The sequence below is a fragment of the Callithrix jacchus genome, chromosome 11, assembly GCF_049354715.1.
Source record: "Callithrix jacchus isolate 240 chromosome 11, calJac240_pri, whole genome shotgun sequence".
NCBI classification, from domain to species: domain Eukaryota; kingdom Metazoa; phylum Chordata; class Mammalia; order Primates; family Cebidae; genus Callithrix; species Callithrix jacchus.
Window position 1 is genome coordinate 118,390,493 of NC_133512.1, and position 25,147 is coordinate 118,415,639.

The following is a 25,147-nucleotide window of genomic DNA, read 5'->3' on the forward strand; positions in this document are numbered from 1 at the left end:
GTGAGCGGATCTTTAGGTCAAATGAGGTAACAGTTGCAGTTTGGAGATTTCTAGAAAACAAAACAAAACAAAAAAACTGGCTGGGCGCTGTGGCTCATGCCTGTAATCCTAGCACTTTGGGAGGCTGAGGCAGGTGGATCACTTGAGGTCAGAAGTTCCAAACCAGCCTAGCCAACATGGTGAAACGTCTCTACTAAAAAAAATTAGCTGGGCGTGGTGGTGGGTGCCTGTAATGCCAGTTACTTGGGAGGCTGAGGCAGGAGAATTGCTTGAACCTGGAAAGTGGAGGTGGAGGTTGCAGTGAGGCAAGATCAAGCCACTGCACTCCAGCCTGGGCAACAGAGTGAGACTGTGTCTCAAAAAACAAACAAACAAAAAAAACCCAACCAAAAAATATCCAGGTGGCTTGTGAAAAATCAGCCTTTCCATGATAAGAAAGCATTGCCCATCGGCAGGTAGGGAAAGGAAATATCTGATTGTAGAGGTTTCATCGGACAAACTCTGGAGCCCTTTGAAATCATCAAATACCTGTTTCAAATTTTCTAGAAGGTCCACCTCGTTTTTCCCTGTTGGCTGTCACAGGTCTCCTCTCCCCTAGCTGAGGAGGCCCCTCCTGCTCTGCTGACCACAAAGCAGTTTTCAGGGGAAGTCTTAGCCTGTACCTGTGCATAAAAGAAACGCTGCCATTCTAATGCATTAAAGAACTGGGGTTTGGTGCTGGCCCCCAGCCTCTGGTTGCGAGCACCCCCTCCTTTACTGCAATGCAGTTCCTATAAATAGCAAAATGTTGTCTGAATGGTGATTGTTTGCTTTGTTTTAAAATTCTGAATCTCTGGTCTTACTTTCTCTAATATCAGCAGCCTTAGGTTCATGTGGGACCCCTCGTGCCATCTGCCCCCCTTAGGGGGAGCAGGTTTCCCTATACTGAATGTGCAACGTGCCACACTTCACAGGAAGTCCTGGAAAATGGACCAGCGTCCTTCCAGGGGCCTGGTGTTGGCAGCAACTGCCAAGTCACATGGGTGTGGTGGGGACACACGTGTATTGGGAGGATGGCCTCACTCGCCCCCTCCTAGGCTTTCTCTTTCAGGCAGTAAGGTATCCGAGAGAACCAAAGCCACAGGCTTCCATTCGAAGTTAATGGTGGTGGCCCCAGAAAGACAATTCACATGCCCACTTCCTTGCTTTTTGAAAGAAGAGACAGCTTGGGATCTGGGTCGGCAGGCAGTGAGAACAAACCCCCTGCTGAAAAGCTGCTTCAAAGCTCTGTCCAACAAGGCCTCTCTCTGTCTGGCAGCTCCCTCGGGACACACAACCTGGTTAGCTGAGTGATTGGGGTCCCAAAGGGGTGCACTCTGAACTTCTGTCGAAGTCTGAACCCTGGGAAGGGCTGGAGCTCTGAGTTGCAGGAGGAGGGGCTAAGACGAACTGAAGGTAGGGCTGTGTCCTGGCTCAGAGGCCTGAGGGTCAAAGGGAAGAGAGGGAAGGGGATTAACGGAGGAGGGGAAGGGGAAGAAAGAAGCCTTTTGGGAAAACTCACCCTCCATAGCTTGCATCCCCCGTCGTTCCAGGGACCCCCAGCGTTGGCCCTTCTTCCTCTCACAGCCCTCCGAAGCCTCATAGGAGCCTAGAGTGGTCACTGTGGGTCCTGAGAGCAGGGCGAAAGGAGGTGCTGAGGGCTGGGGTGCAGAGGAAAGAGGGAGGCATGGCTTCCAGCCCCTCGGAGCCCTGGGATCTGGAATCCCAGTGGAGGTGCCTGACTCACTCTGCCGGCTCTACGTCTCCCCTCTCTCGGCTACGTCTCACGCTCTGCCTGCGGGGACCCCAGCCCTGCCGCCCAACCGCCTCAGACACTCCTGGTTCCAGGCCCCCCTTGCTTGCACAGACAGAAAGAGGGGGTGTGTGTATTTAGCCCCGGGGGACAGGGAGGAGAGAGGAAAGACTGAAAGAGGGCGGGAGCCAGTGAAAAGAGGCTGAAAGGGTGAGGCGGCCTACAAAGAGAGGGAGAGAGGGAGAGAGGGAGGGAGGGAGGGAGGAGTGGGGGGCGTGCGTGAAGGGATAGGGCTGCGGCCGCTCCCCTCCCCTCCCCTCCCCTCGTATTCTCTTACTGGACCTCGCCCACCCCACCCTCGCCCAGCGCTCTGGAGCCTCCGGGGCTGCAGGGGGTGCGGGGTCTGGAGCCCCGAGTACTGGAAGCACCGTCGGGCTTGAGTGGAGAGATGAGCTGGGGAGGGACCTACAGGCAGGATGCGGCCGGTGCGCAGAAGCCCCAGCCCCAGGCCGGAAAGATGGAGACCGGGCCCAGGTGGAGGCCAGGATGGAGGGAGGAAGGCTTCGGGCGGAGAAGAGGGAGCCGCGGAGTCCGGGAGCACCTGGGGGTCTGGAGGGAGGAGGGATGGAGGAAAGAAAGGAGGGGCGGTGGAGAGGTGAGGGACGGGCGGCTCTGACCTGGGCCCTGGCAGCTCCAGCCCGCGGCTCCCGCGCTGGTTCCGGCGCCCGCCTCCATGACCGCTCCCGCCGCCGCGGCAGCTTCCCAGAGCAGAAGCCGCAGCCGCGAGCCCGGGGACCGGGAGCCGGGTGCGCAGGGAGGAGGGAGGGCGGGCGAGGGGGCGGGGCCTGGCCGGGCCTCCTGACACCGCCCCCCGCTGCCCGCCGCCGCCCGGAAGCCCTCCCAGCACCCAGGAGCTCCGAGTGGGTGCTGGGGCGGCGCGGGAGGGTGAGCGCGACCCCAGATACCTCCCAAGGCTCTCCCCGAGGGAGCGCCGGGGGCCGCCGGGCCGGGACAGCGTCGGGAGCTCTCAGGCTTCAGGCTGTCCCAAGAGGGAGGGGTGAGATCTCCTGGTTCTGGCGGCGGGTCCCGCGGGGTCTGCTGTACGCGGGGACCTTCCGCACCAGGTGTCAGGGCCCGGTCATGCTCAGCAATGGGGACGGCAAAGGGCAAGGTGGGACTGTTTCCTCCAAACGCGCGGACACGTGCGCCCCTTCCTCCCCCACCCGGCCGGCGCCCCCACCTGGCAGCCGGCGCGGACTCCGGCCTCAGGTCCCTCCCAGCCCCGCCCGGGGGCCCCTTGGCAGCTTGGGGGCCGGAGAGATGGGCTAACGCAGGGCCCTGACCTCTCCGCTTTCCGCGCACCCTCCTCCCCCCAGCCAGGGCCAGAGACCCTCTTAGGAGGGGCCCTCCGATGGCCCCACCAAGCCTCAGGGCCCGAAGACCCCCCCCTCCTCCGTTCTGCCTTCCCTTCCGGTCCCACACCTGGTGGGCTGCGAGCCACGCCCCCACTGTCGCCCACTCGAAGTGGGCACGACTGATGGTCATTCTCTGGAAGTGAGATTTGGAAGCCCAGGCGGCTTATTTCGCGTCTTAACCATTGCTTTATTCAAGGAATGCCTGCTGGGTGGGTGCCGGCTCTCTAAGAGGCAGTTCTCACACCCCGGCAGGTCTCAGCAAGGATCAAAGTGGGTACAGTTGGGAACAGGGGCTTCCCAGAACATCCAGGAAACGTCTGGGAGATTCCTAAGCCGGGGACACACGCGGATCCCCTCTCTTGCACATCCATTCCCAGGTCGAGGGCTAGGATTGTCTGCGTTCCCCCAGCTGCCAGAAAGGGGTCCGGATCCCGACAGAGAGAGAGGGTTCCTGGATCTCGAGCAATCGAGAATTCAGGGCGAGTCCATAGAATAAAGTGAAAGCAAGTTTATTAGGAAAGTAAAATAATAAAGAATGGTGGGTTGCCCATTTTTATGGCTATGTCTTGATGATATGCTAAACAAGGAGTGGATTGTCCATGACTCCCCCTTTTAGACAATGTAGGGTAACTTTCTGATGTTGCCATGACATTTGTAAACTGTCGTGGCGCGCGTAGGAGTATGGCAGTGAGGACGACCAGAGGTCACTCTCATCGCCATATTGGTTCTAGTGGGCTTTGGCTGGCTTCCTTACTGCAAGCTGTTGTATTAGCAAGGTCTTTATGACCTGCGTCTTGTGCTGACCTCCTGCCTCATCCTGTGCCTTAGAACTCCTTAAACGTCTGGGAATGCAGCCCAGTAGGTCTCAGACTCATTTTACCCAGCTCCTATTCAAGATGGAGTTGCTGTGGTTCAGACGCTTCTGACACCCCACAGGCTTCCAAGTCCACAAGCCATCCCTGTTCCACGGGAAGGAAGCCCTTTTTTGTCTGGACTCCCCTCCTTTCCTTCAGCCCTCAGCTGAGGGTCACCTCCAGGTGGCCTTCCCTGACTGGCACCCCATCCCTGCCCTGCTAGGTGCCCCTGTGGTGCTGGCCCCTATCTGTCTCTCTGTGACAGCACCAGGCCCTTGGGGTTGTCCGGGCTCTGCTCAGTTTCTTGAAGTTTAGGCGGATCTTAGTTATCTTTGTATCTCCAGCATCGGACCGAGTTTCTGACACAGCATAAATGAGTTAAAGGTCTATCTCCCAGCTACCCAGTTAATGCCCTGTCTTATCATTTAACATGATTTCATATTTGTGTTGTTAATGTTGCCTGTTAATGATCATGTTGCCTGTAAGTCTCTCTCCCTCCCCACCTCATCCCTCCTTGCTCCATTTTTCTTCCACTGTCTCTCTCATTATCTCAACGGAAAGATGATGAGCAGAGATCAAGGATGTTTCCTTTGCTTTCCAGAGGACAGGATTGTACCTCAGATCCTGTGGCCAAGGTGACTCAGTTGTGGGGAAAGTTGAACACACCCACACAGACCCCTTCTGTAGATGCTTTACTGTCCAGATTTGGGAACCAGAGTCCAGATTTGGGGACTCAGGAATGGGAGAAGGGAGCTGCACTGGGGCCTTGTGGGATGCAGAGCTCTGGGAGCTGACAGACTGATTCTGGAAGCTCACTCGCTGTTCTTTCTGTGCAGCGCAGCTCCTGGTTCTGCCTCGGCCAGCAGGGTCAGGTTAGCAGTTGGCCTTGACTGCTGACCTCTTGGTGAATGGAGGGAGGCACAGCAGGGAAGTTGTTGATGGTGACATCTAGGGTTCAAGCTCTCCTCAGGGAGCTCTGATCCTGAGTATTAGGACTAATCTCTCCCTGGCTCCCTGGCATGCAGGTCATCATTCACCTTTGATTTGGGAGAACATTCAAGGGGGACCTGAGCCAGTCTATTTTCAGGAGCCAAACCCTGGCCAGACCAGTACTGGGTTGAACGTGGAGGCGGGTAGTTAAGGGCGGGAGAAAAGAGCTTAAGAGATATGAGGGAGGTAGGCTGTGGTCCAGAAATGCATCTCTGAGGGGCCAGGAGTGGTGGGCATGTCAGCCAGGTGATCAGCCTAGGGAGATGATCTGAATTAATCCCTGTAATCCCTGGACTCAGGGCTCAACCTCTTTCCTAAGCCCATCCCAGGAGATCATCCTCTTTGAGAACTGATGTAGCCATTTATCCCCCTTTACCCTTATTTCTAAATGCCTAGATCCTTTCATTTAAAAGAAAAAAAAATGAGTATTCGAAACATGCAGAAAAGTATAGTACAGAAAATAACCTAACAAATAACCATGAGCACAGAACTGAAATCCAACAACCATTCAGATCTTGCCACATTTGATTCGAGGAACCCCTCTATGTTTTCCAGACTTACCAGTATGTATGTTTTACCTTTTATGAATGTATCTACGAGCAATACATAATTGCAAATTGTGTGTTTTAGAAATTTATCTAAATAGTGGTACATTGTACTCATTCTTTTTTCCCACCCACCCCCATTGTACTCATTCTTCTGCAAACTCTTTTGTTCTCCCCCCATTTATCCATATTGTTTCATATAGCTCCAGTTTATGAATTGTAACTACTGAATACTGTTTCATTGCTTGAATACACTGCAATTTATTTAACCGTTCTTCTTCTAATTGGCAATGCAAGCAACTATTCCCAGTTTTCCATGTTAAAAACAATGTTGCACTTGACAATTTCATACATTCTCCTAGGATGGATACCTAGAAGTGGAATTTCTGGGTCATAGAGTAGGTGGATCTTAAACTTCATTAGCCGTTGCCAAATTGCTCTATAATGTAGTTAGACCAATTTAAACACCACTAACCGTGGCTTTATTTATTTGTCCCCTGGCCCCCCGATTTGGAAGTTATACATCCTATTTCTACTCTGTTAGTGATTACCTCTTTATAGATTTCTAAACCTTCTTTCTGAAGTGAATCAGTATCACCATACTTTTTTCTGAATAATAGAAAGAGCTTAGAACATGTTAACTCTGTTCTCCTTTCCCCACCACCTCCCATATTTCTATGTAGTATTTTAGTTTCCCCTTCTTTCTAACCCCTGTAAGCATCATCAGCACCACTATCACCACCAGCACCGTTTTTATCATCATGATCTGTCTCAATCCTCGCTTAGATCTACTAACATATTTATAAATTTCTTTGTTCACCATTCCTTCTTTTTTTTTTTTTTTTTTTTTGTTGTTGTTCACCATTCCTTCTTATTTCAGTTTCCCTCTTATAAAATATACCCTCGTTGCGGTGAGCCGAGATCGCGCCATTGCCCTCCAGCCTCGGTAACAAGAGCAAAACTCCGTCTCAAAAATAAATAAATAAATAAATAAAAGATACCCTTTTGTGGTATTTTAGTGTAAGTCTTTGAGGGATTAGCATTCCCAGTTAGTGTTTTAAAATGTCTTTATTTCATGCCCTTTTGATGGAAATTTAGTAGGCATCAAATTCTAGGCGACAGTTGTTTTCTCTTAGCCTTTTGAAGATAATTTCCCCTATAATCTTTTGCTGCTAATAAGTGACAAAGTTCTTTTCTGTCATTAAAAAAAAATAAATCTGCTCTCTCTCTTTTTTTTTTGAGACGGAGTTTCACTCTCGTTACCCAGGCTGGAGTGCAATGGCACGATCTCGGCTCACCGCAACCTCCGCCTCCTGGGTTCAGGCAATTCTCCCACCTCAGCCTCCTGAGTAGCTGGGATTAAAGGCACACGCCACCATGCCCAGCTGATTTTTTGTATTTTTAGTAGAGACGGGGTTTCACCATGTTGACCAGGATGGTCTCGATCTCTTGACCTCGTGATCCACCTGCCTCGGCCTCCCAAAGTGCTGGGATTACAGGCTTGAGCCACCGCGCCCGGCCTTTCTTTTTTTAATTTTTTTTGTTTTTTGAGAAGGAGCCTTGTTCTGTTGCCCCAGACTGGAGTGCAGTGGCGTGATCTCAGCTCACTGCCACCTCTGTCTCAAGGATTCTTCAAGGATTCTTCAGTCTCAGCCTCCCGAGTAGCTGAGATTACAGTTTGGTGCCCCTACAACTGGCTAATTTTTGTATTTTTAGTCGAGATGGGGTTTCATCATGTTGGCCAAGCTGGTCTCAAACTCCTGATCTCAGATGATCCTCTCACCTTGGCCTCCCAAAGTGCTAGGTTTACAGGTGTGAGCCATAGTACCTTGCCAAAAAAAATGTCCTTTCTATAATCTTTTGATTTCTATCCTTTCTCCCCCACCCCACCCCCAAAATCAATCTCCGGTTGCTAGAAGTGAGCTGCAAATTCAATTTTTATCTTTGTAGGCAAACAGGCATTTTTCTTTCTGGTTGTTTTAAGATTTTTCTCAGGTGTGGAGGCTCATGCCTATAATTCTAGTGCCTTGGGAAGATGGCTTAAGCCCAGGAGTTTGAGATCAGCCTGGGTGACATGGCAAGACTCTGTCTCTATAAAAATAAAAAATAACTCCAGCCTGGGTGACAGAGCGAGACCCCATCTCAAAATAAATAATTAGTTGGCATGATGGCACATACCTGTAGTTCTACCTACTTGGGAGGCTGAGATGGAAGGATTGCTTGGGCCTAGGAGTTTGAGGCTGCAGTGAGCAATGATCATAGCACTGCACTCCAGCCTGGACAACAGAGTAAGACCCTGTCTCAAAACAAACAAACAAAAAACCTCTCTTTTTTCAATATTCTGTAGTTTCACCACAGTATGTTTAAGAGCTCAGGACTCTTCAACCTGAGGACTGTGTCTTTCTTCCATTAAAATTCTCAACCATTATCTATTGGAATATTATGTTTTCCCCATTCTCTGAGTTACATTCAGGAACTCCTATTAGATATATATTAGTCTGTCTCATTCTTTCCCTTATGCTTTTTAGCTATTCTTTCATATATTCTATCTTATCACTTTCCTACTTTTTCGTATTTTGAATGATTTCATCAGCTTCATCAGCTCTCTTTTCCAATTCACTTATTCTCTCTTTGCCTGAGTCTAATAATCTACTGTTTAATGCATCACCAAGTCTTTAATGTCTTCTTTTTTATTAAGTATAAATTTCCAGTGCTAAGAGTCTTTAATTTCAATGATTATGTCTTTCATTTCTTCATGTTGTGTTTGGTTTTTTTCTCCTTATGGTTTATTTTCTTGCCTTTAATACTTCTACTACATATATTTATTATATAACGCTTTTCCTGTTGTTCTATCACGTGTAGTTCTTGGAGTGCTCTCCTGTTGTGTCCACCAACCCTTTCTTATTATGAATTGCTTCCTTGTCTAGTTTTGTTTCTTCTTAGCTGAACCTGTGGCTAGAATCACCCCAAAAGCAGCAACTCCACAAGTGAGTGCCCCAAACTGTGCTCAAATGGGGCTGGTTGGGATTCCAAAGACACCAGCAGTAAGCATCAGGGGATTTGTTCGAAGCATTTATTAGGGGAATGTACATACAAAGTGAGTTGCCATGAATCCTCAAGGCAGAGAGCAGGACAAGAGATGTTCTACCTAGGTGTGTCCACGATGAAGGAGCTGGGTTATGAAGTTTACATGAGGGTTTTAGGAATTTGGCTGGGACAGGGCTAGCTTCTCTATGTTTAGCAACATGGTCAGTCTTTCAGTGTTTTCAGCAACAACCTAAACACCTTTATCAGTGCCTGTGAATGTTCCAGGCTCTAATTTGGGTTCAAACCTACAGGGGAAAACGTTTCAGCTGGCTAGGTCACAGAGCACTTAAAGGACTCTGTATCAGTCAGGTGCAGTGGCTCAGGCCTGTAATCCTAGCACTTTGGGAGGCCGAGGTGGGCAGATCACCTGAGGTCAGAAGTTTGAGACCAGCCTGGTCAACATGGTGAAACCTCATCTCTACTAAAAACACAAAAATTAGCAGGGCATAGAGGTGGGCACCTATAATCCCAGCTACTTGGGAGGCTGAGGCAGGAGAATCATTTTAAACCAGGAGGTGGAGGTTGCAGTGAGCCAAGATTGTGCCACTGCACTCCAGCCTGGGTGACAGAATGAGACTCCATCTCCAAGGAAAAAAAAAAAAAGGTACCACCTGTATCTCTCAGTCTGGAGAAAAAAAAGTAGGGAAAGTTTGTAATATTTTATATTATACAAGTTTATAATTTTTATTGTGATCTCTTCTTTTTTGGGTTTTTCTAAGTTTGATGGGTTGGCTGGTTGGTTGGTTTGATGAGAGTCCTATACAACCTGGTTATATGAAGACAGTCTTATAGAACTCTTTCTTGCTTATGTGTGGCTGTGTGGAATTCCTAAAGATTTCGAGGGTCATAAACCAGTTTTATATTTAATTTCTCACTTGGATTCAGCACCATGAAAACATAAATCCAGATTATAATACAAGCACTTGGTCAGACTTGGGACTTCAATTTCTCAGGATTGATTTGTATTTCCACTCCTTTTCTCTGCTTCCTTGGACTGGTGGATACTGTTTTTCATCCTCTTTTCTTTTCTTTTTCTTTCTTTTCAGAGACAGGGTCTGGCTCTGTTGCCAAGGCTGGAATGCAGTGATGTGATCATGGCTCATTGCAGCCTTGACCTCCCAGGCTCAAGCAATCCTCCCACCTCAGCCTCCGAAGTAGCTGGGACTACAGGTGTGCACCACCACACCTGGCTAATTTTTTTAATTTATTTTTTATAGAGAAGGGGTCTTGCTGTGTTGCCCAGGCTGGTCTCAAACTCCTGGGCTCAAGTGATCCCCCCACCTCAGCCTCCCAAAATGTTGAGATTACAGGTGTGAGTCACTCTGCTCAGCCTTTCATCTTCTTTCCACGGACAAGATGAAACTTTGATATTCTGAGCTTTATGCAGGGAGTTAAGTTCGGTTTGGCTTTAGCTCCTTGCCTCTGGTAGGTGAGGCCACATATCCTACAATTGGAAGCACTGTGAGACACAGCTCCAGATCTTGAGTGACTGTCTTATCTGTGGGTGACATCCACCATGGGCCATTGTGACATCTCCTTTTTTTTTTTTTTGGTTTTTACATTCCTTTAATCCTGGTGGCTGAGAATTTCCTCTATAAAAAAAGTTGGGATGTCCATATTTTAATTTTTGAATTCTGTTTTATCCAACATCCCTGTGTGTGTTTGAGGGCACTGGATGATGGGATAGCTACCTTAGTCCAGTCTTTCGTGTTGTCTGAAGTTCTTCCTTTAGATCCTCTTTATCTTTACTTTTTTTTTTTTTTTTTTGAGATGGAGTTTTGCTCTTGTTGCCCCGGCTGGAGTGCAATGGCGTTATCTCAGCTCACCACAACCTCTGCCTCCCGGGTTCAAGTGATTCTTCTGCCTCGGCCTCTTGAGTAGCTGATATTACAGGCATGCACCACAAATACAAAATATACCCAGCTAATTTTGTATTTTTAGTAGCGATGGTGTTTTTCCGTGTTGGTCAGGCTGGTCTCGATCTCTCAACCTCAGGTGATCCACCTGCCTTGGCCTCCCAAAGTGCTGGGATTACAGGCATGAGCTACCATGCCCAGCCTTTCTTTATCTTTAATACGATTCTTAACAATCCCTACATCTCTAGGGTGCATCACAGTTTCTGATTTCATCCTCCTAACAAGTCTGAGAAATAAGTTTCGAGACTCAGAACTGTAACTGTCATCCTAGCTTTTGGACTTTGAGTCCAGTGCATTTCACAGCTTGGGTTTACGTTGAGAACTTGCCTGATACTGACCTTCAGCTCTAGCCTTGTCCTGATCTCTCTGACAGGCTGTCTTTCTGCCAAATAAAATGCAGCCCAGCCAGATGCTCTGCCAGTCCTCTCCTGCTCAATTTGGCCCCAGTGGAAACAATGCGGTACAAACAGGTCATGGCTAACGGGGGAGTGGGGGGACTGACTGCCACCTTGTCCTCAGGGTCTTTTAGCCACACACCACAAGGCCATCATCTCTTTGCTTCCAACAAGGAAGAGGCAGGCAGTGTATGTGTATGTGGCAGGGAAGAAGGGACAGAAAAAGTAGGGCTCGTCCGGGATTTGAACCCGGGACCTCTCGCACCCTAAGCGAGAATCATACCCCTAGACCAACGAGCCACTGGCATTTGCCCCTTGCCAGATGTGCTCTCCCTGCCACATCAGCAGCAGCCACAGCAGCAGTTTGCAGTTCTTAGAACTCTCTCCTCCCACTTCCAGGCTGGCTCCTGGCCCAGGCCACTGCGCTCCAGCAGGCCTTGCTCCCGGGTTTGCTCCTGCTCCTCCCTAACTTGTTGTGGAGCCACACAGATACTCCCCTGCCTGGGCTTCTGGGCAGGGTCTATTTTTCCCATGACCTGCCAGTTACCCCACGAGGACTCCCCACAGAGTTCACAGAGGTGCTGCTGGGAAGAAGCCAAGCTCCAGCAACCACCACTTTCCTGGCATCCTAGGGCTGGTGAGCCCATCTGGGATCTCTTGCACTCAATTCAGAGCTACTCTTCTTTCTTACTTCATGATCAGACCAGCAGAAAAGCATCTCCAAGCCCATTAGATTCCTGGGTGAAGATCCAGAAGATTGTCCCAGCTCGCTCTTGACTAGGTGACGTTTGTTAAATTACACAATTTCTTCATCTGCTGGTTGGGAAATTACTTTTCCCAACTACCTACCTGTCTTCCTTGCAGGGTGAGACACCTACCCTGTCTTCCTTGCAGGGTGAGACACCTACCCTGTCTTCCTTGCAGGGTGAGACACCTACCCTGTCTTCCTTGCAGGGTGAGACAATGTATGTGAAAGCACCTTGCAAACTGTAAAGTGCTGTACAAAGGAAATGGGTTATGATGGCAACATGAGGCAGGGGAGAAATTCACAGTAGGAAAGCTGCCATTTAATGCTTGCTGTGGGCCAGGCAGTGTACTCTGTGCTTTACAGACCTTATTTAACCTTACAGCAACCTTATCAGAGCAGTGTTGCCTCACTGTAAGATAAACAACTTGCCTGGATTCAGCTTATACTTCATACTTATCTGAATGCTTAAATTTGCCTAAATTCAGCTTATTCACATTTATCTGAATCCGAAGCCTGTTTTAAATGCAGTACACACAGCTACCCAGACTTTCTAAAAAACCAGAAATGGGGAATATATCCTGTCAATACCCACACTCCCTCCCCTACCGTAGCCTACCCAGGAAAGCTGCCCAGGAAGGAGCTGATGACAGCCTCTGGGTGGCCTAGGCTGGGAGGTTCCCAAAAGCAGTGAGGTGGGTGATCGAACCTCAGAAACTGGGGTCTTGTAGGAGACCCCGGTGTGCTTGGTGGGGCTGTCTTTTGTGCTTCCACTGTCCCTGTACACATCCATCACACCCTGGATTCTTGCTTACTGCCAGTGGGGACGTGTTCCACGAGCTGAGAGCTCCACGTGGGCTGAGACCTGTTTTCTCGGTCTTTGGGTGTCCCCTGTGCCTTGGCAGTACTGTTGACAAGACAGACGGCTCCCAGGCATTTCGGTGTGCCCAGTCTTGTGTGAGCACTTTACCAGATTAATCCCACTAATCTTCATAGCACAACTGTTATCATAGTCGTCACTTAGCACATGTCTGTGGAATGAATGAAAGAAAGAAAATCCTAGGAGTGTACACAAAAAGTCACTAGTGGCAACAGATTGGCAAGTGAGTCCTCACCACTTGGCTTGAAGTAGAAATGGTAACCCCGGAGAAATCTTCCACACTCCGTCCTTTTTTGTTTGCTTGTTTTTTTGAGACAGAATCTCACTGTCACCCAGGGTGGAGAGCAGTGGCACGATCTCAGCTCACTAAAACCTCCACCTTCTGGGTTCAAGCGATTCTCTCACCTCAGCCTCCCAAGTAGCTAGGATTACAGGCGCGAGCCGCCGTCCCCAGCCCATACTCCATCCTTTCAAGCAGGATTCCTACTGAACCAATCCCTCCTTTGGATAGGTGGGAAGAATGGCCCTCACTTTGGAGAATACATTGGCCATCATTCTTTTGTACTCAGGGCATAAAGTTGTATTATTTCCATCGAAGTGTCTGAACCAGATAACTGGCTCTGCTAACTAATCATGGCCAGAGAGGAAGGCAACAGCTCATCTATCCTCAAACCAAAGAGACTTTTTTTGGGTCGATGTTCCCCAGCTTTAAACTGACTTATAAATAAAAGCGCACGCAACATGTCCTTCCATTACCTCAGCACACATTCCCTAAATGGTTCCTCTTGGTGAGTGTGCCAGAGAGTGATGTTGCTCAAAGCTAGGGCTCCTAGGGGGCCTTTGCTGAAAATGTTTCAGGCCTGAGACCAGCATTGGGTCCTAGCCAGTGCTTCCCCTGGAGGTGCTGTTGGAATTTGGGGCAGGATCATTCTTCTTTGTGTGGCTGATCTGGAGCTACATCCTGTTCATTGAATACCAGTAATTCCTTCTTCACTATTGTGATAGCCATGAAATACCCTGTATGCTTCCAAAAGCCTCCTAGATGGTGGAGTGAGTGGAGAGGAGCGTGGCCCTGGTGGAAATCCACTGGCACCTACTTTAAACTAACTTCTAGGCTAAAATCACTGCAGCCTTCATCCTTGCAGTAGGACTTCAGGCCCTCAATTGCTCTTTGTTTCTGCATTTAAGGAGCCACAGGTGGAATTCTCTAGGGAGAACCATGGCTCTCCCTCCAGAAGCTTCTTCACTCTCCTCCTAGGTGTGAGGATGGCTGTTAGGCAGATCCTGAGTCCTCATTTTCACAAGAGCATGCCAGCTGGTCCCTTATTCCTTGTCTGGGAGTCTTATGGGTCAGTATTTAACAGACAACATTGTCACACACATCATCTCAAGCTCACTGTCACCTCCTACATATCAAAAACAGAAAAAAGCTAACACTGGTTAACTCTGAGAAGAGTAACTGAGTAGTGGGAGGCTAGGTATGAAAGAAACTTCTTTTTGCTGAATATTTTTCTTTTTGTTTTTTTTTTTTTTTAGTCTCACTGTGTTGCCCAGGCTGGAGTGCAGTGGTGTGATCTCGGCTCACTGTGACCTCTGTCTCCTGGGCTCAAGCAATTCTCCTGCCTTAGTCTCTCGGCAGCTGGGATCACAGGCATGTGCCATCACACAGGGCTAATTTTTGTATTTTTAGTAGAGACGGGTTTCACCATGTTGGCCAGACTGGTGTTGAACTCCTGACCTCAGGTGATCTGCCTGCCTCGGCCTCCCAGAGTGCTGGGATTACAGGCGTGAGTCACTGCACCTGGCCATATTCTTTTTTTTTTTTTTCTTTTTTTGAGAAGGAGTGTCTTGCTCTGTTGACCAAGCTGGAGTGCAGTGGCACGATCTCAGTTCACTGCCACCTCTGCTGGGTTCAAGTGATTCTTGTGCCTCAGCCTCCTGAATAGCTGGGATTATAGGCACCGGCCACCACGCCTGGCTACTTTTTGTATTTTTAGGGGAGATGGGTCTTTGCCATGTTGGCCAGGCTGGTTTTGAACTACTGACCTCAAGTGATCCACCTGCATCAGCCTCCCAAAGTGCTGGGATTACAGGTGTGAGCTACCATCCCTGGCCTGTATAGTCTTTGGTACTTTTTGAATTTTGAGCTTTAGGCATATATATATATACATACACACACACACACACACACACACACACACTCCATTCAAAACAAATTAAATTATTAAAAACTAAATAGAAACAATAAGTAGGATAGGGAGAAATGCATTTTAAGCCTCCAGAGAGCCAAAATTTCCTCTGGATCAGTGCAGCTCAGCAGTATTTGGACTACTGGTCTGGTTTAAGTACAGTTCTAAATTGTGCTTTGTGCCGCGTTGAGTCCATACTCAGGCCTCAGTACTAGACCCAGTCCTGTGCAACTGGTCATCCTGTCTACTCAAAGATGTTGTGGAGGACATTGTTCATTATCTCACAGCAATGTCTCCTTTGTGAAGTCCCCAGGGAGGCATTCTCATCTGTCATAACCCCAAGAACGTTGGTTTGCGTTTTCTCTCAGGACGATTATGTAAATGAGTGGCTGCCAGAGAGCATGGGCTGAATGCGTGGCCCATCGGTACCGAGTTCACAGGGTGCTCAGATGGCAACGTAATTCCTCACTCTTCCACTCCCCACTGTTGTTTCTCTTTCTTCTGCTTCTACATTCGATTCATGATTTCTCATTTTATCCTGTATATTCTTACAAGCCTCTCTTAAACTGTTTTAAGAAAAGGAAGGAGTATAAATAAACTTCTACGGGTAGTAGAAAATTTAAACCTCTGGCTGGGTGCAATGGTTCACACCTGCAATCCCAGCCCAGGAGGCTGAGGAGGGAGGATCACTTGAGATTAGAAGTTGAAGACCAGCCTGGGTAACATAGTGAGATTCTGTCAGGAAGGAAGGAAGGAAGGAAGGAAGGAAGGAAGGAAGGAAGGAAGGAAGGAAGGAAGGAAGGAGGGAGGGAGGGTGGGAGGGAGGGAGGGAGGGAAGGGAGAGGGAGGGAGGGAAGAGAGAGAGAGAGGAAGAGAGGGAGGGAAGGAAGGAAGGAAAGAAAAAAGGAAGGAAGGAGTAAGAAAGGAAAGAAAAAAAGCGAGGAAGAAACAGAAGGAAAGAAAGGAAAGGAAGAAAGAGAAAAAGAGAAAAGAAAGGAAGGAAGAAGGGAAAGAGAAATGAGAAAGGAAAGAGAAAGGAAGGAAGGAAAGGGGAGGGAGGGGGTAGGGAGGGAGGGAAAAAGAGAAAGAGAAAGAAAGAAAACAAGAAAGAGAAAGGAAATGAAGAAAGGAAGGTAGGGAAGGAAGGAAGAAAAAGAAAGAGAGAGAGAGAGAAAGAGAAAGAAGGCAGGCAGGCGTGGTGGCTCATTCCTATAATCCCAGCACTTTGGGAGGCTGAGGTGGAGAAATCACAAGGTCAGGAGTTCAAGACCACCCTGACCAACATGGCAAAATCCCATTTCTACTAAAAACACAAAAAGTTAGCTGGGCATGGTGGCACGTGCCTGTAATCCCAGGAAGCTGAGGCAGGAGAAGTGCTTGAACCTGGGAGGCAGAGGTTGCAGTGAGCTGAGATCGTGCCATGGCACTCCAGAGCAAGACTCTGTCTCGAAAGAGAGACAGAGAGAGAGAAAGGGAGGGAGGAAGAAAGGAAAGGAAAGGAAAGGAAAGGAAGAAAGGAAGGAGGGAGGAAGGAAGAAAGGAAGGAAAGAAAGGAGGGAGGGAGGGAGGAAAGAAGGAAGGAAGGAAGGAAAGAAGGAAGGAGGGAAGGCAGCCTCTTGAAACTATTCAGAAAATATCCACTTTGGTAGGACTTTCCTTTTTTCTGGACAATCAGAACAAATAGAAAAACAAATTTTCACTTGATTGTATTTCATTGGGTTCTGGGCATTTGTAAGTCTAAATCTGAATCAAAGGTTAGATTTTAGCTGGAGGGGAGGGGAGTGAGGAGGGAAGGGTTTGTCTCAGTAGGCATTTGGCAATGTCTGGAGACATTTCTGGTTATCATGACTGGGCTGGTAGTGTTGATTTTGGCATCTAGAGGAGAGGGATGCTATTAAACATCCTATGATGCACAGGACAGCCCCCACGACAAATAATTATCTGCGATGTCAATAGTGCCAATGTTGAGAAACCCTGGTCTAAGTGTAGCTCATGTGATCTTCTGTAAAGCCTTAGCGTATGAACATGTTCTAAATTAATAAGGGCACTTTCAGCCTGGGAAGAGCATTGTATACACTAAATGCACCTAGAATGCCTTCAGTTTTTATATTTTATTTATTTATTTATTTGAGATGGAGTCTTGCTCTGTCGCCAGGCTGGAGTGCAGTGGCATGATCTCGGCTCACTGTAACCGCTGCCTCCCGGGTTCAGGTGATTCTCCTGTCTCAGCCTCCGGAGTAATTGGGACTAAAGGCACCATGCCCAGCTGATTTTTGTATTTTTTAGTAGAGATGGGGTTTCATCGTGTGGGCCAGGATGGTCTTCATCTCTTGACCTTGTAATCCACCCACTACAGCCTCCCAAAGTGCTGGGATTTCAGGGGTGAGCCACTGTGCCTGGCTTTTTTTCTTATCTGTTCTTTTCTTTTTGAGATGGAGTCTTGCTCTGTTGCCCATGTTGGAATGCAGTGGCACCATCTCGGCTCACTGCAACCTCTACCTCCTGGGTTCAAGTGATTCTTCCACCTCAGCCTCCCAAGTAGTTGGCATTACAGGCGCCCACCACCACACTTGGCTAATTTTTGTATTTTTTGGTAGAGATGGGATTTCACCGTGTTGTCCGGGTTGGTGACCTCCTGATCTCAGGTGATCCACCTGTCTTTGCCTCCCAAAGTGCTGGGATTACAGGCGTGAGCCACCGTGCTGGAGACAGGAGAGAGCTATGTGGTTTTGCTTCAGGTTTCATTGATTTTTCTCCATTCTTTATTCATTTTTAATTTCATTGTTTTCTGCTCTGCTTTTTAGTATCTCCCCCTCTCTATTTATTTTAGATTTAATTCACTGTTTCAGCTTCTTATGGTAAAGTTTAAATTTTAAACATTTATTTTCTAGTATAAATACTTAAAGCTATAAATTTTTCTCTAAGTACTGCTTTAGCTGCTTCCCTCAATTTCTAATATTTATATATTTTTACTGTCATTCAATTCAAATTCTTTCAAATTTTCCTTATGATTTCTCTTTTGACTCACAGGGTATTTAGATGTATATTGCTTATTTATAAGTGTTTGGGAGATTTTCCAGATATCTTTTTGTTATTGATCTATTTGTAAGTTCACAGATCCTTTCCTTTGCCATCCAATCTGCTGTTAAGCCATCCAGTGAATTTTCTTTCTTTCTTTCTTTTTTGAGACACAGTTTTGCTGTTGTTACCCAGACTGGAGTGCAATGGCATGATCTCGGCTCACCGCAACCTCCGCCTTCTGGGTTCAAGCAATTCTCCTGCCTCAGCCTCCCAAGTAGCTGGGACTATAGGCATGCACCACCATGCCCAGCTAATTTTTGTATTTTTAGTAGAGAAGGGGTTTCATCTTGTTGACCAGGATGGTCTCAATCTCTTGACCTCATGATCCACCCACCTTGGCCTCCCAAAGTGCTGGGATTATAGGCGTGAGCCATGGCACCCGGCTCCAGTGAATTTTCTATTGGACATATTGTACTTTTCAGTTCTGGAATTTCCATTTGCTTATTTTTATTTTTCCCATTCTTGAGATCCATTAAGTCATGATGATCACTTTTTCTTTTCAGTCCTTGACTATATTTATATCATTGTTTAAAGTTTTTTTCTGCTGGTGCCAACTTCTGGGTCATCTCAGGTTTTGTTTCTATTGACTGCTTTTTCTTTTAGCTATACATCACATTTTCCTGTGGGGTTTTTTTTCTTTCACATGCCTTTTAATTTGTCATTGTATATCAGACATTCTAGATAGTAAACTGGGTTATTGTCCATTGGGAAGTGTGGATTTTTGTTATAATAGGCAGCTAACTTACTAGTTGGTCACCTTGCTGAGGCTTGGTTTTATCCTTTGCTAGTATGAGTCAGCTTTGGTTTTGCCCTTAGTCTCAGAATAAATATTTAGTCCTGGGATATAGATTTTAGCTCTATGGTGTGGCCTTTAGGATTTTCTTTTCTTTTCTTTTTTTTTTGGAGACAGTTTCGCTCTATCACCAGGCTGGAGTGCAGGGGCACGACCCCGGCTCACTGCAACTTCCGTTTTCCAGTTTCAAGCAATTCTCCTGCCTCAGCCTTTCGAGTAGCTGGGACTACAGGCAGGCACCACCATGCCCAGCTAATTTTTTGTACTTGTAGTAAAGATGGGATTTCACCACGTTGGACAGGATGGTCTCAATCTCTTGACCTCATGATCCACTCTCCTCGGTCTCCGAAAGTGCTGGGATTACTGGCGTGAGCCACCGCGCCCTGCCAGCCTTTTAGGATTTTTAAGTGGAAAGCCCTATGTGTTTACCCAGACCCTCTGACTTGGGATTCAAATTCAAACTCTTTCTCTGCTACAGTGGGTAACAGTAGACATTTGTTTAGCTGTTTCAGACCTCCGGTGGTTGCCTTTTGCTGGGCTCCTTGGAAATTCCTCCATCCACAGCTTAGCAGTCAGCCTATTATTTGAGGGGAGTTTATATGCAGATTTAAAGGCTTCACCTTCTGTGGCTTCCTTCATTCCAGGAACTCCACCTTCAGCTGCTCCGGAGTCCCAAACTGTCCTCGGTCCTCTGACTCTTCAAGCCAAAAAAGGCTGGGGCTTTCTGCTCAAGTTCTAGCTATCTTGTGCCATTTATACTTGAGAGTACACTCAGGAAAAAAAAAAATCAACATAGATGGTTCTTTTCATTGAAGAGTTGAGTTCCTTTCAGTTTCTGCCTGCTTTGGATATTTTAGGTGCTTTCAAAAAGTTTTTTTCTTCTTGTGCCCAGTTTATAAATTTTTTGCCTAAGGGGGCATTCATCTAATAAACTATTCTGCCATTACTGGGCCATCCTTTCACTTTTAACTTGTTTATACCTAGTGTGTCACTTTTAACTCATCTATAGGTTTATGATCTGCTGAGGTGGAGAAGATTCATTCACAAAGCCTAAAGTGTAGTACTGAGTACAAGTGCAGGTGGAGCTTAGAGCAGAGTTGGTGTCACTGGTCGGCGGGGTGCTGCAAAGAAGAGGTCTTTGCGAGGTAGGCTGTGAGGGCTAGGTAAGACTTCGATGAACAGACAGGAGGAAGACTGTGGCGACTTGCTGCTGAGCTAAGGGCAGGGGTAGGCATGAACATGGTGTGAGGACAGTGAGCAGACTCACCTCCCTGGCTGGAGGTCTGAGCAGGAAAGGTACACTCTTTGAGTAAATTCAACACAAAGAAATAGAGGCAGCGTGGCTCAGGGATGCCCTAGATTTCTAGGCATTGTCAAGTTGCCTATGTCCTATTCCATAAAGGCTGTTTACTGACCTGCTTCCAGGGCACTCCCCACTCCCAGCCCCTTCCTGCAGCCCGAGGCTGCTTCCCAGCCTCTCAGGAGATTTAAAATGGGCACCTTCCACAAACAGGCAGATGAGGTGAGGAAAACTTCACACAGTTGTGCCGGAAGCCAAAATCAGAGGAGTGCCCTTTCTATAGCCCCATTGTAAAAGAACAGCAAAAACGTGGAAGCATCTTCAATGAACATGGGCTAGCACCTCCCAGACCTCAGGGAGTTCACTTCTGTTCATCCCAGCACCCAACATTGCATATCCAGATTATTTGAGCCCAATCTTTTATCCTCTGAAGAACACAATCGGCTTTGGGACCACAAAAAGCCGGCAGTGGTTTAGGGATTTCTAATCCCAAACTTTGTCCTTAGAAGGTTTAGGATTAGTGTTCATCATTCACAGAGCCCAAGTGTTTTTAGAGGAGGGGTTTTGTGGGGTGGATCATCTATAAGAGGACTCAGAGGGGTGTGGGGTATCCATGAGCAAGATGTCAGAGGAAGAGGAGTTTTATCTGTTCAAGAACATCTCCTCGGTGGGGCCGTGGGATGGGCCTCAGTACCCCCACATTGCCCCTTCCTGGGCCTACTACCTCCAGGCAGCTTTCATGGGCATTGTCTTCCTTATAGGGTTACCACTGAATACCATGGTGCTGGTGGCCACAGTGCGCTACAAAAAGTTGCGGCATCCCCTCAACTACGTTCTGGTCAACGTGTCTGTGGGAGGCTTCCTTCTTTGCATCTTCTCCGTCTTCCCTGTATTCGTCGCCAGCTGTCATGGATACTTCGTCTTTGGCCGCCATGTTTGTGCTCTGGAGGGCTTCCTGGGCACTGTAGCAGGTATTGCAGGGGAAAGGGATTAGGGGAAGGCAAAGGTTGCTACTCCATTAGAGGGGGTCCCTAAAGAGGAGTCTTGGCAAAATGAGTCTGGTGCTTTTTAAAATACTGGGATACAAAGCAACCCAGACTAGAAGTTTGGCCAAAACAGGATGTTTGAGTCTTCACTCCAACGTCAGTCCAGCCCTCTGTCTCCCTGTGCTTGCTCTACCCAATCTGTATGCCACTCTGCCCCCGGGCTGGGTGGGGGGGTCTGTCTATCCCATTATCCTCACATTTCGCCACAGGTCTGGTGACAGGCTGGTCACTGGCCTTCCTGGCCTTTGAGCGCTACATTGTCATCTGTAAGCCCTTCGGCAACTTCCGCTTCAGCTCCAAGCACGCACTGATGGTGGTCCTGACTACCTGGACCATTGGTATTGGCGTCTCCATCCCACCCTTCTTTGGCTGGAGCCGGTGAGAGTGCAGGGCAGTGGTGCTGACTTAACTAGGAGCTCAGGTTGATGTGGGTGGAAAGAGAGCTTGGGTATAACCACTCAGTCTTTGACCTCTACCTTTTAAAGAGTTGCAATACATGAGGCGAAAGGGCAGTGGGAGACAAGTGCTAATGTTTACTCTGCAGTTGGAATTGCTGTAGCTTCTCTCAGTCAGGACAGAGCCCCTGCCCCCCCACTTGAAGTCTTTGGGCATTCTCTGGGTTCTAAGTGGAGAACACAATCCAGGCCTCTCAGCTCCCACTGCACTAACTCTTGGGGAGAGCCCAGTGAGCAACTGTTTGGTCCTTTGCAGGTACATCGCTGAGGGTCTGCAGTGTTCATGTGGTCCTGACTGGTACACCGTGGGCACCAAATATCGTAGCGAGTACTATACGTGGTTCCTCTTCATCTTCTGCTTCATCGTGCCTCTCGCCCTCATCTGCTTCTCCTATGCTCAGCTGCTGAGGGCCCTGAAAGCTGTGAGTGGCATTTGAGAGTCAGGGAGGAATGGGTTCGGGGCTCCACATGAGAAGAGAGTGCTCTGGTACGTAAGATGACTGGAAACGTCCGTAGCCAGAGAGGGTATCTAAAAGCAGCAAAGCAGTGGAAGGGAGAATGATGGAGATAGAAAGGTACTAAGCCAGGAGACGCGACAGAAAAGAGACAATCAGAGTGGATGCCCCCTCCCCCATCCCACAGAAAATCGTCCAGAGGCTGCGTGCAGTGGTTCACACCTGTAATCCCAGCACTTTAGGAGGCCGAGGCGAGCGGATCACCTGAGGTCAGTAGTCCGAGACCAACCTGGCCTATATGGTGAAACCCAGTCTCTACTGAAAACGCAAATTAGCTGGGCATGGTGGCAGACACTTGTAATCCCAGCTACTCAGGAGGCTGAGGCAGGAGAATCACTTGAACCTGGGAAGCGGAGGTCCAGTGAACCCAGATCGCACCACTGCACTCCAGCCTGGGCAACAGAACAAGACTGTCTAAAAAAAAAAAAAAAAATCTAGAGATCTGGGAGTTGAGGGCCAGGAAGAAGAGGGATGTGATGCTCTCCGTACTCCACCCCAGGTTGCAGCTCAGCAGCAGGAGTCAGCTACAACCCAGAAGGCTGAACGGGAGGTGAGCCGCATGGTGGTTGTGATGGTAGGATCCTTCTGTGTCTGCTACGTGCCCTACGCAGCCCTGGCCATGTACATGGTCAATAACCGTAACCATGGGCTAGACTTACGGCTTGTCACCATTCCTGCGTTCTTCTCCAAGAGTTCTTGCATCTACAATCCCATCATCTACAGCTTCATGAATAAGCAGGTAAAGCTTTCTATTCACATTGCTATGGTCCAGAAGACCTGGGCTCTTTTCTCACCATTGACTTTTTATTTATTTGTTTGTTTGTTTGTTTGTTTATCTATTTATTTTTTACCATTGACTTTTAACTCGGAGCACCATCAACCCAATTCGGGTTTCTGGGAGTAGACAAGGGAAGCCACAGAAACCCCAAGTAGGTTGGGAAGCCCTTGGTAAGCACAGGGAGGAAGGCACAGTTATCAAGACCAGAAAATAGAACCCTGGGAGGAAAGAACTTGAGTCATGAAAATGAAGTTGCTCCACAGAACAGGGTGAGTGAAAACGTTTTATTGAAAAATTCGTGCAGCAAACCACCATGGCACGTTTACCTGTGTAACAAACCTGCACATGTATCCCGAAACATAAATAAAAGTAAAACTCAAATTCCTCTGAATTGCCAGTCCTTGCATTTAATGAGTTCTTCATCATTTCCCTGACAACTTTTAGCTTGCACGAGCATGTGTGAAGCACAGAAATCACACCACATGCATAAATCTCTAACATATCTTATCCTCTGAAGGTATCGGGGTATTTCCTATCCCCTATCTAAAATCCGAGCTAATAAACCCCAAACCCTAAGTGGCAAGAACCCTACTTTCAGACGGTGGTGTTTTGGCAATTCCAGAGGGAGATGAAACTACTTTTGAAACCTCCCAGGAGAGAACAGAATTGGCAGTCCTTTCCAGCTGGAAGCACCTGCTAGTTATGAAGGGGCCTCTGATGACAGCGCTTTTATGAAGCAGGATGGTTTATGAAGTTTAACAACAGTGAGGTCTCAGACCTGACCAGGACATTTAGGATTATTGTAGACCAGGAGTCTAGCTAGTTTTCAGGATGGGGAAAGTATATTCGAAACCACCTAAGGCCTAAGGACATTCTGGGCACAAAGCATCCTATAAGCCTTTGATGATACAGAGAATGGGGGGTTTTTTTTCCCCATACTTCCTTGTCTGCCAAGGTTATCTCCAATGTGCCTTTCTCTCCAGTTCCGAGCTTGCATCATGGAGATGGTGTGTGGGAAGGCCATGACAGACGAATCCGACATAAGCAGCTCCCAGAAAACAGAAGTTTCTACTGTCTCGTCTAGCCAAGTTGGCCCCAACTGAGGACCCAATATCGGCCTGTTTGCAGCAACTAGAATTAAATTTTACGTTTAAGTAAGTTTCTATTGTCTCCATCAGAAACCAAACTACTAAAACCACAAAAAAGGTGGTAAGGAGTGATGGCAGTTTGGGGAGTCAATTTTTCATTTTCTTTCTATTCCCTTCTTGCCTACAAAGCTACTGTTTCCACTGGGTCTATTTCAGACCACCGAAAGGCCATTTCAACAATTATCAGTTTCTACTCCTACATGGCACCATTCACAGCACTTGGGGAACTGATTTCTACATACGAGGCAACTATAAAGGAATATGGCTTTAAGTTTTCAGTGTATGGATACTTTCCTTTTTAGAAACTATTTTTTTTTTCCTGTTGCGGATCCATTCTGAGATGATGTATGCTGAACTAGAACAAACTTAAGAAAACACCTTAGAAATGGGAGAGACAACTTTGGGAGGCTGAGGCAGGCAGATCATGAGGTCAGGAGACCAAGACCATCCTGGCCAACAGAGTGAAACCCAGTCTCTACTAAAAATAAAAAATTAGCTGGGTGTAGTGGCACATGCCTGTAATCCCAGCTACTCGGGAGGCTGAAGCAGGAGAATCGCTTGAACCAGGGAGTTGGAGGTTTTGGTGAGCTGAGATCGCGCCACTGCACTCCAACCTGGCGACACAGAGCAAGACTATCTCAAAAAAAGAAAAAAAGAAAAAAAAAACCTTAGTGGCTCCAAGAGTTTAAAAGAACTTCTGGGTAACTGCTACAGCTTTGGCAGGAACAGCCGTGTCCACAAGCCCCTGAGCAAGCACAAATTATTCCAGAGGCTTCTTCCCCGTAGACCTTTATATTTGTCTTAAACTGTGTATTTACTAAACTGTTTTAATGCTCTTGGGGTTCTCAAAATGAATTTGCATATCTTAATACCATTTGTAAACAGTACAAAAATGTTAAACAAAATTGTTTTACCTTATGCTCTACTCTCCCTCCAGGCCCCCAAAAAAGAACCTTTTTGAAATAAAAATCAAGGTAAACGTGTGTGTACATTCAGAATCGCTTGTGCTTGGTATCAGATAATTATATAATGAGCAGCTGGTCTCTCCAGTTATACAGCCTAAGGGAAGTAAGAAAGGGTTGTGGCTGTGGTGAGAAGGATGCCAGAAAATACGGAGAAAATAACCATTTAGGAGAAGGTAGTGCTTTCTCTGAGTTTGGGAGAACTTATAGCAGAGTTCCTTTTCTGACATTTTATAGGATCCATAATTCTAAGCTAGGGTTGTATTTCTTACAAAATGAAGG

At 47.5% G+C, this 25,147-nt stretch overlaps 2 protein-coding genes and 1 non-coding gene across 20 annotated transcripts in view; 1 reads left to right on the forward strand and 2 right to left on the reverse strand.

The window, feature by feature from the left end:
- The window catches only part of CCDC136 (coiled-coil domain containing 136), a 31,069-nt gene extending 28,522 nt beyond the window's left edge, over positions 1 to 2,547 (reverse strand). For 12 of the 14 annotated variants that reach the window (XR_013524279.1, XR_004728223.3, XR_004728222.3 and 9 more), the window contains exons 1-2: positions 2,449 to 2,547; positions 1,541 to 1,648 (exon numbers count right to left, since the gene is read on the reverse strand). Coding sequence is in view for 8 of the 14 variants with exons in the window: in XM_035254792.3 (XP_035110683.1) it covers positions 1,541 to 1,648; positions 2,449 to 2,506 (166 nt within the window). In the remaining 6 variants the exon portion in view is untranslated. Of the gene's footprint in view, positions 1 to 1,540; positions 1,649 to 2,240 lie in introns of all 14 variants that reach the window. The other 2 variants (XR_004728225.3, XM_078343817.1) reach the window with 1 other exon arrangement.
- Positions 1,289 to 24,892, forward strand: OPN1SW (opsin 1, short wave sensitive). 5 transcript variants are annotated; one of them, XM_035254795.3, is made up of 6 exons: positions 1,289 to 1,434; positions 20,723 to 20,932; positions 21,217 to 21,385; positions 21,719 to 21,884; positions 22,477 to 22,716; positions 23,739 to 24,892. In XM_035254795.3, exons 2-6 carry the CDS (start codon positions 20,740 to 20,742, stop codon positions 23,856 to 23,858), a joined length of 888 nt encoding a protein of 295 aa, XP_035110686.1. In that variant the 5' UTR covers positions 1,289 to 1,434; positions 20,723 to 20,739; the 3' UTR covers positions 23,859 to 24,892. The 5 variants fall into 5 exon arrangements, with proteins under 5 accessions (XP_035110686.1, XP_035110685.1, XP_078199944.1 ...); XM_035254794.3 differs by lacking the exon at positions 1,289 to 1,434 and adding an exon at positions 2,097 to 2,305; XM_078343818.1 differs by lacking the exon at positions 1,289 to 1,434 and adding an exon at positions 2,097 to 2,256.
- Positions 11,202 to 11,273, reverse strand: TRNAP-AGG (transfer RNA proline (anticodon AGG)). The gene has a single exon. It is a non-coding gene; the product is annotated as a tRNA-Pro (tRNA).
- Positions 24,893 to 25,147: the final 255 nt, after the last annotated feature.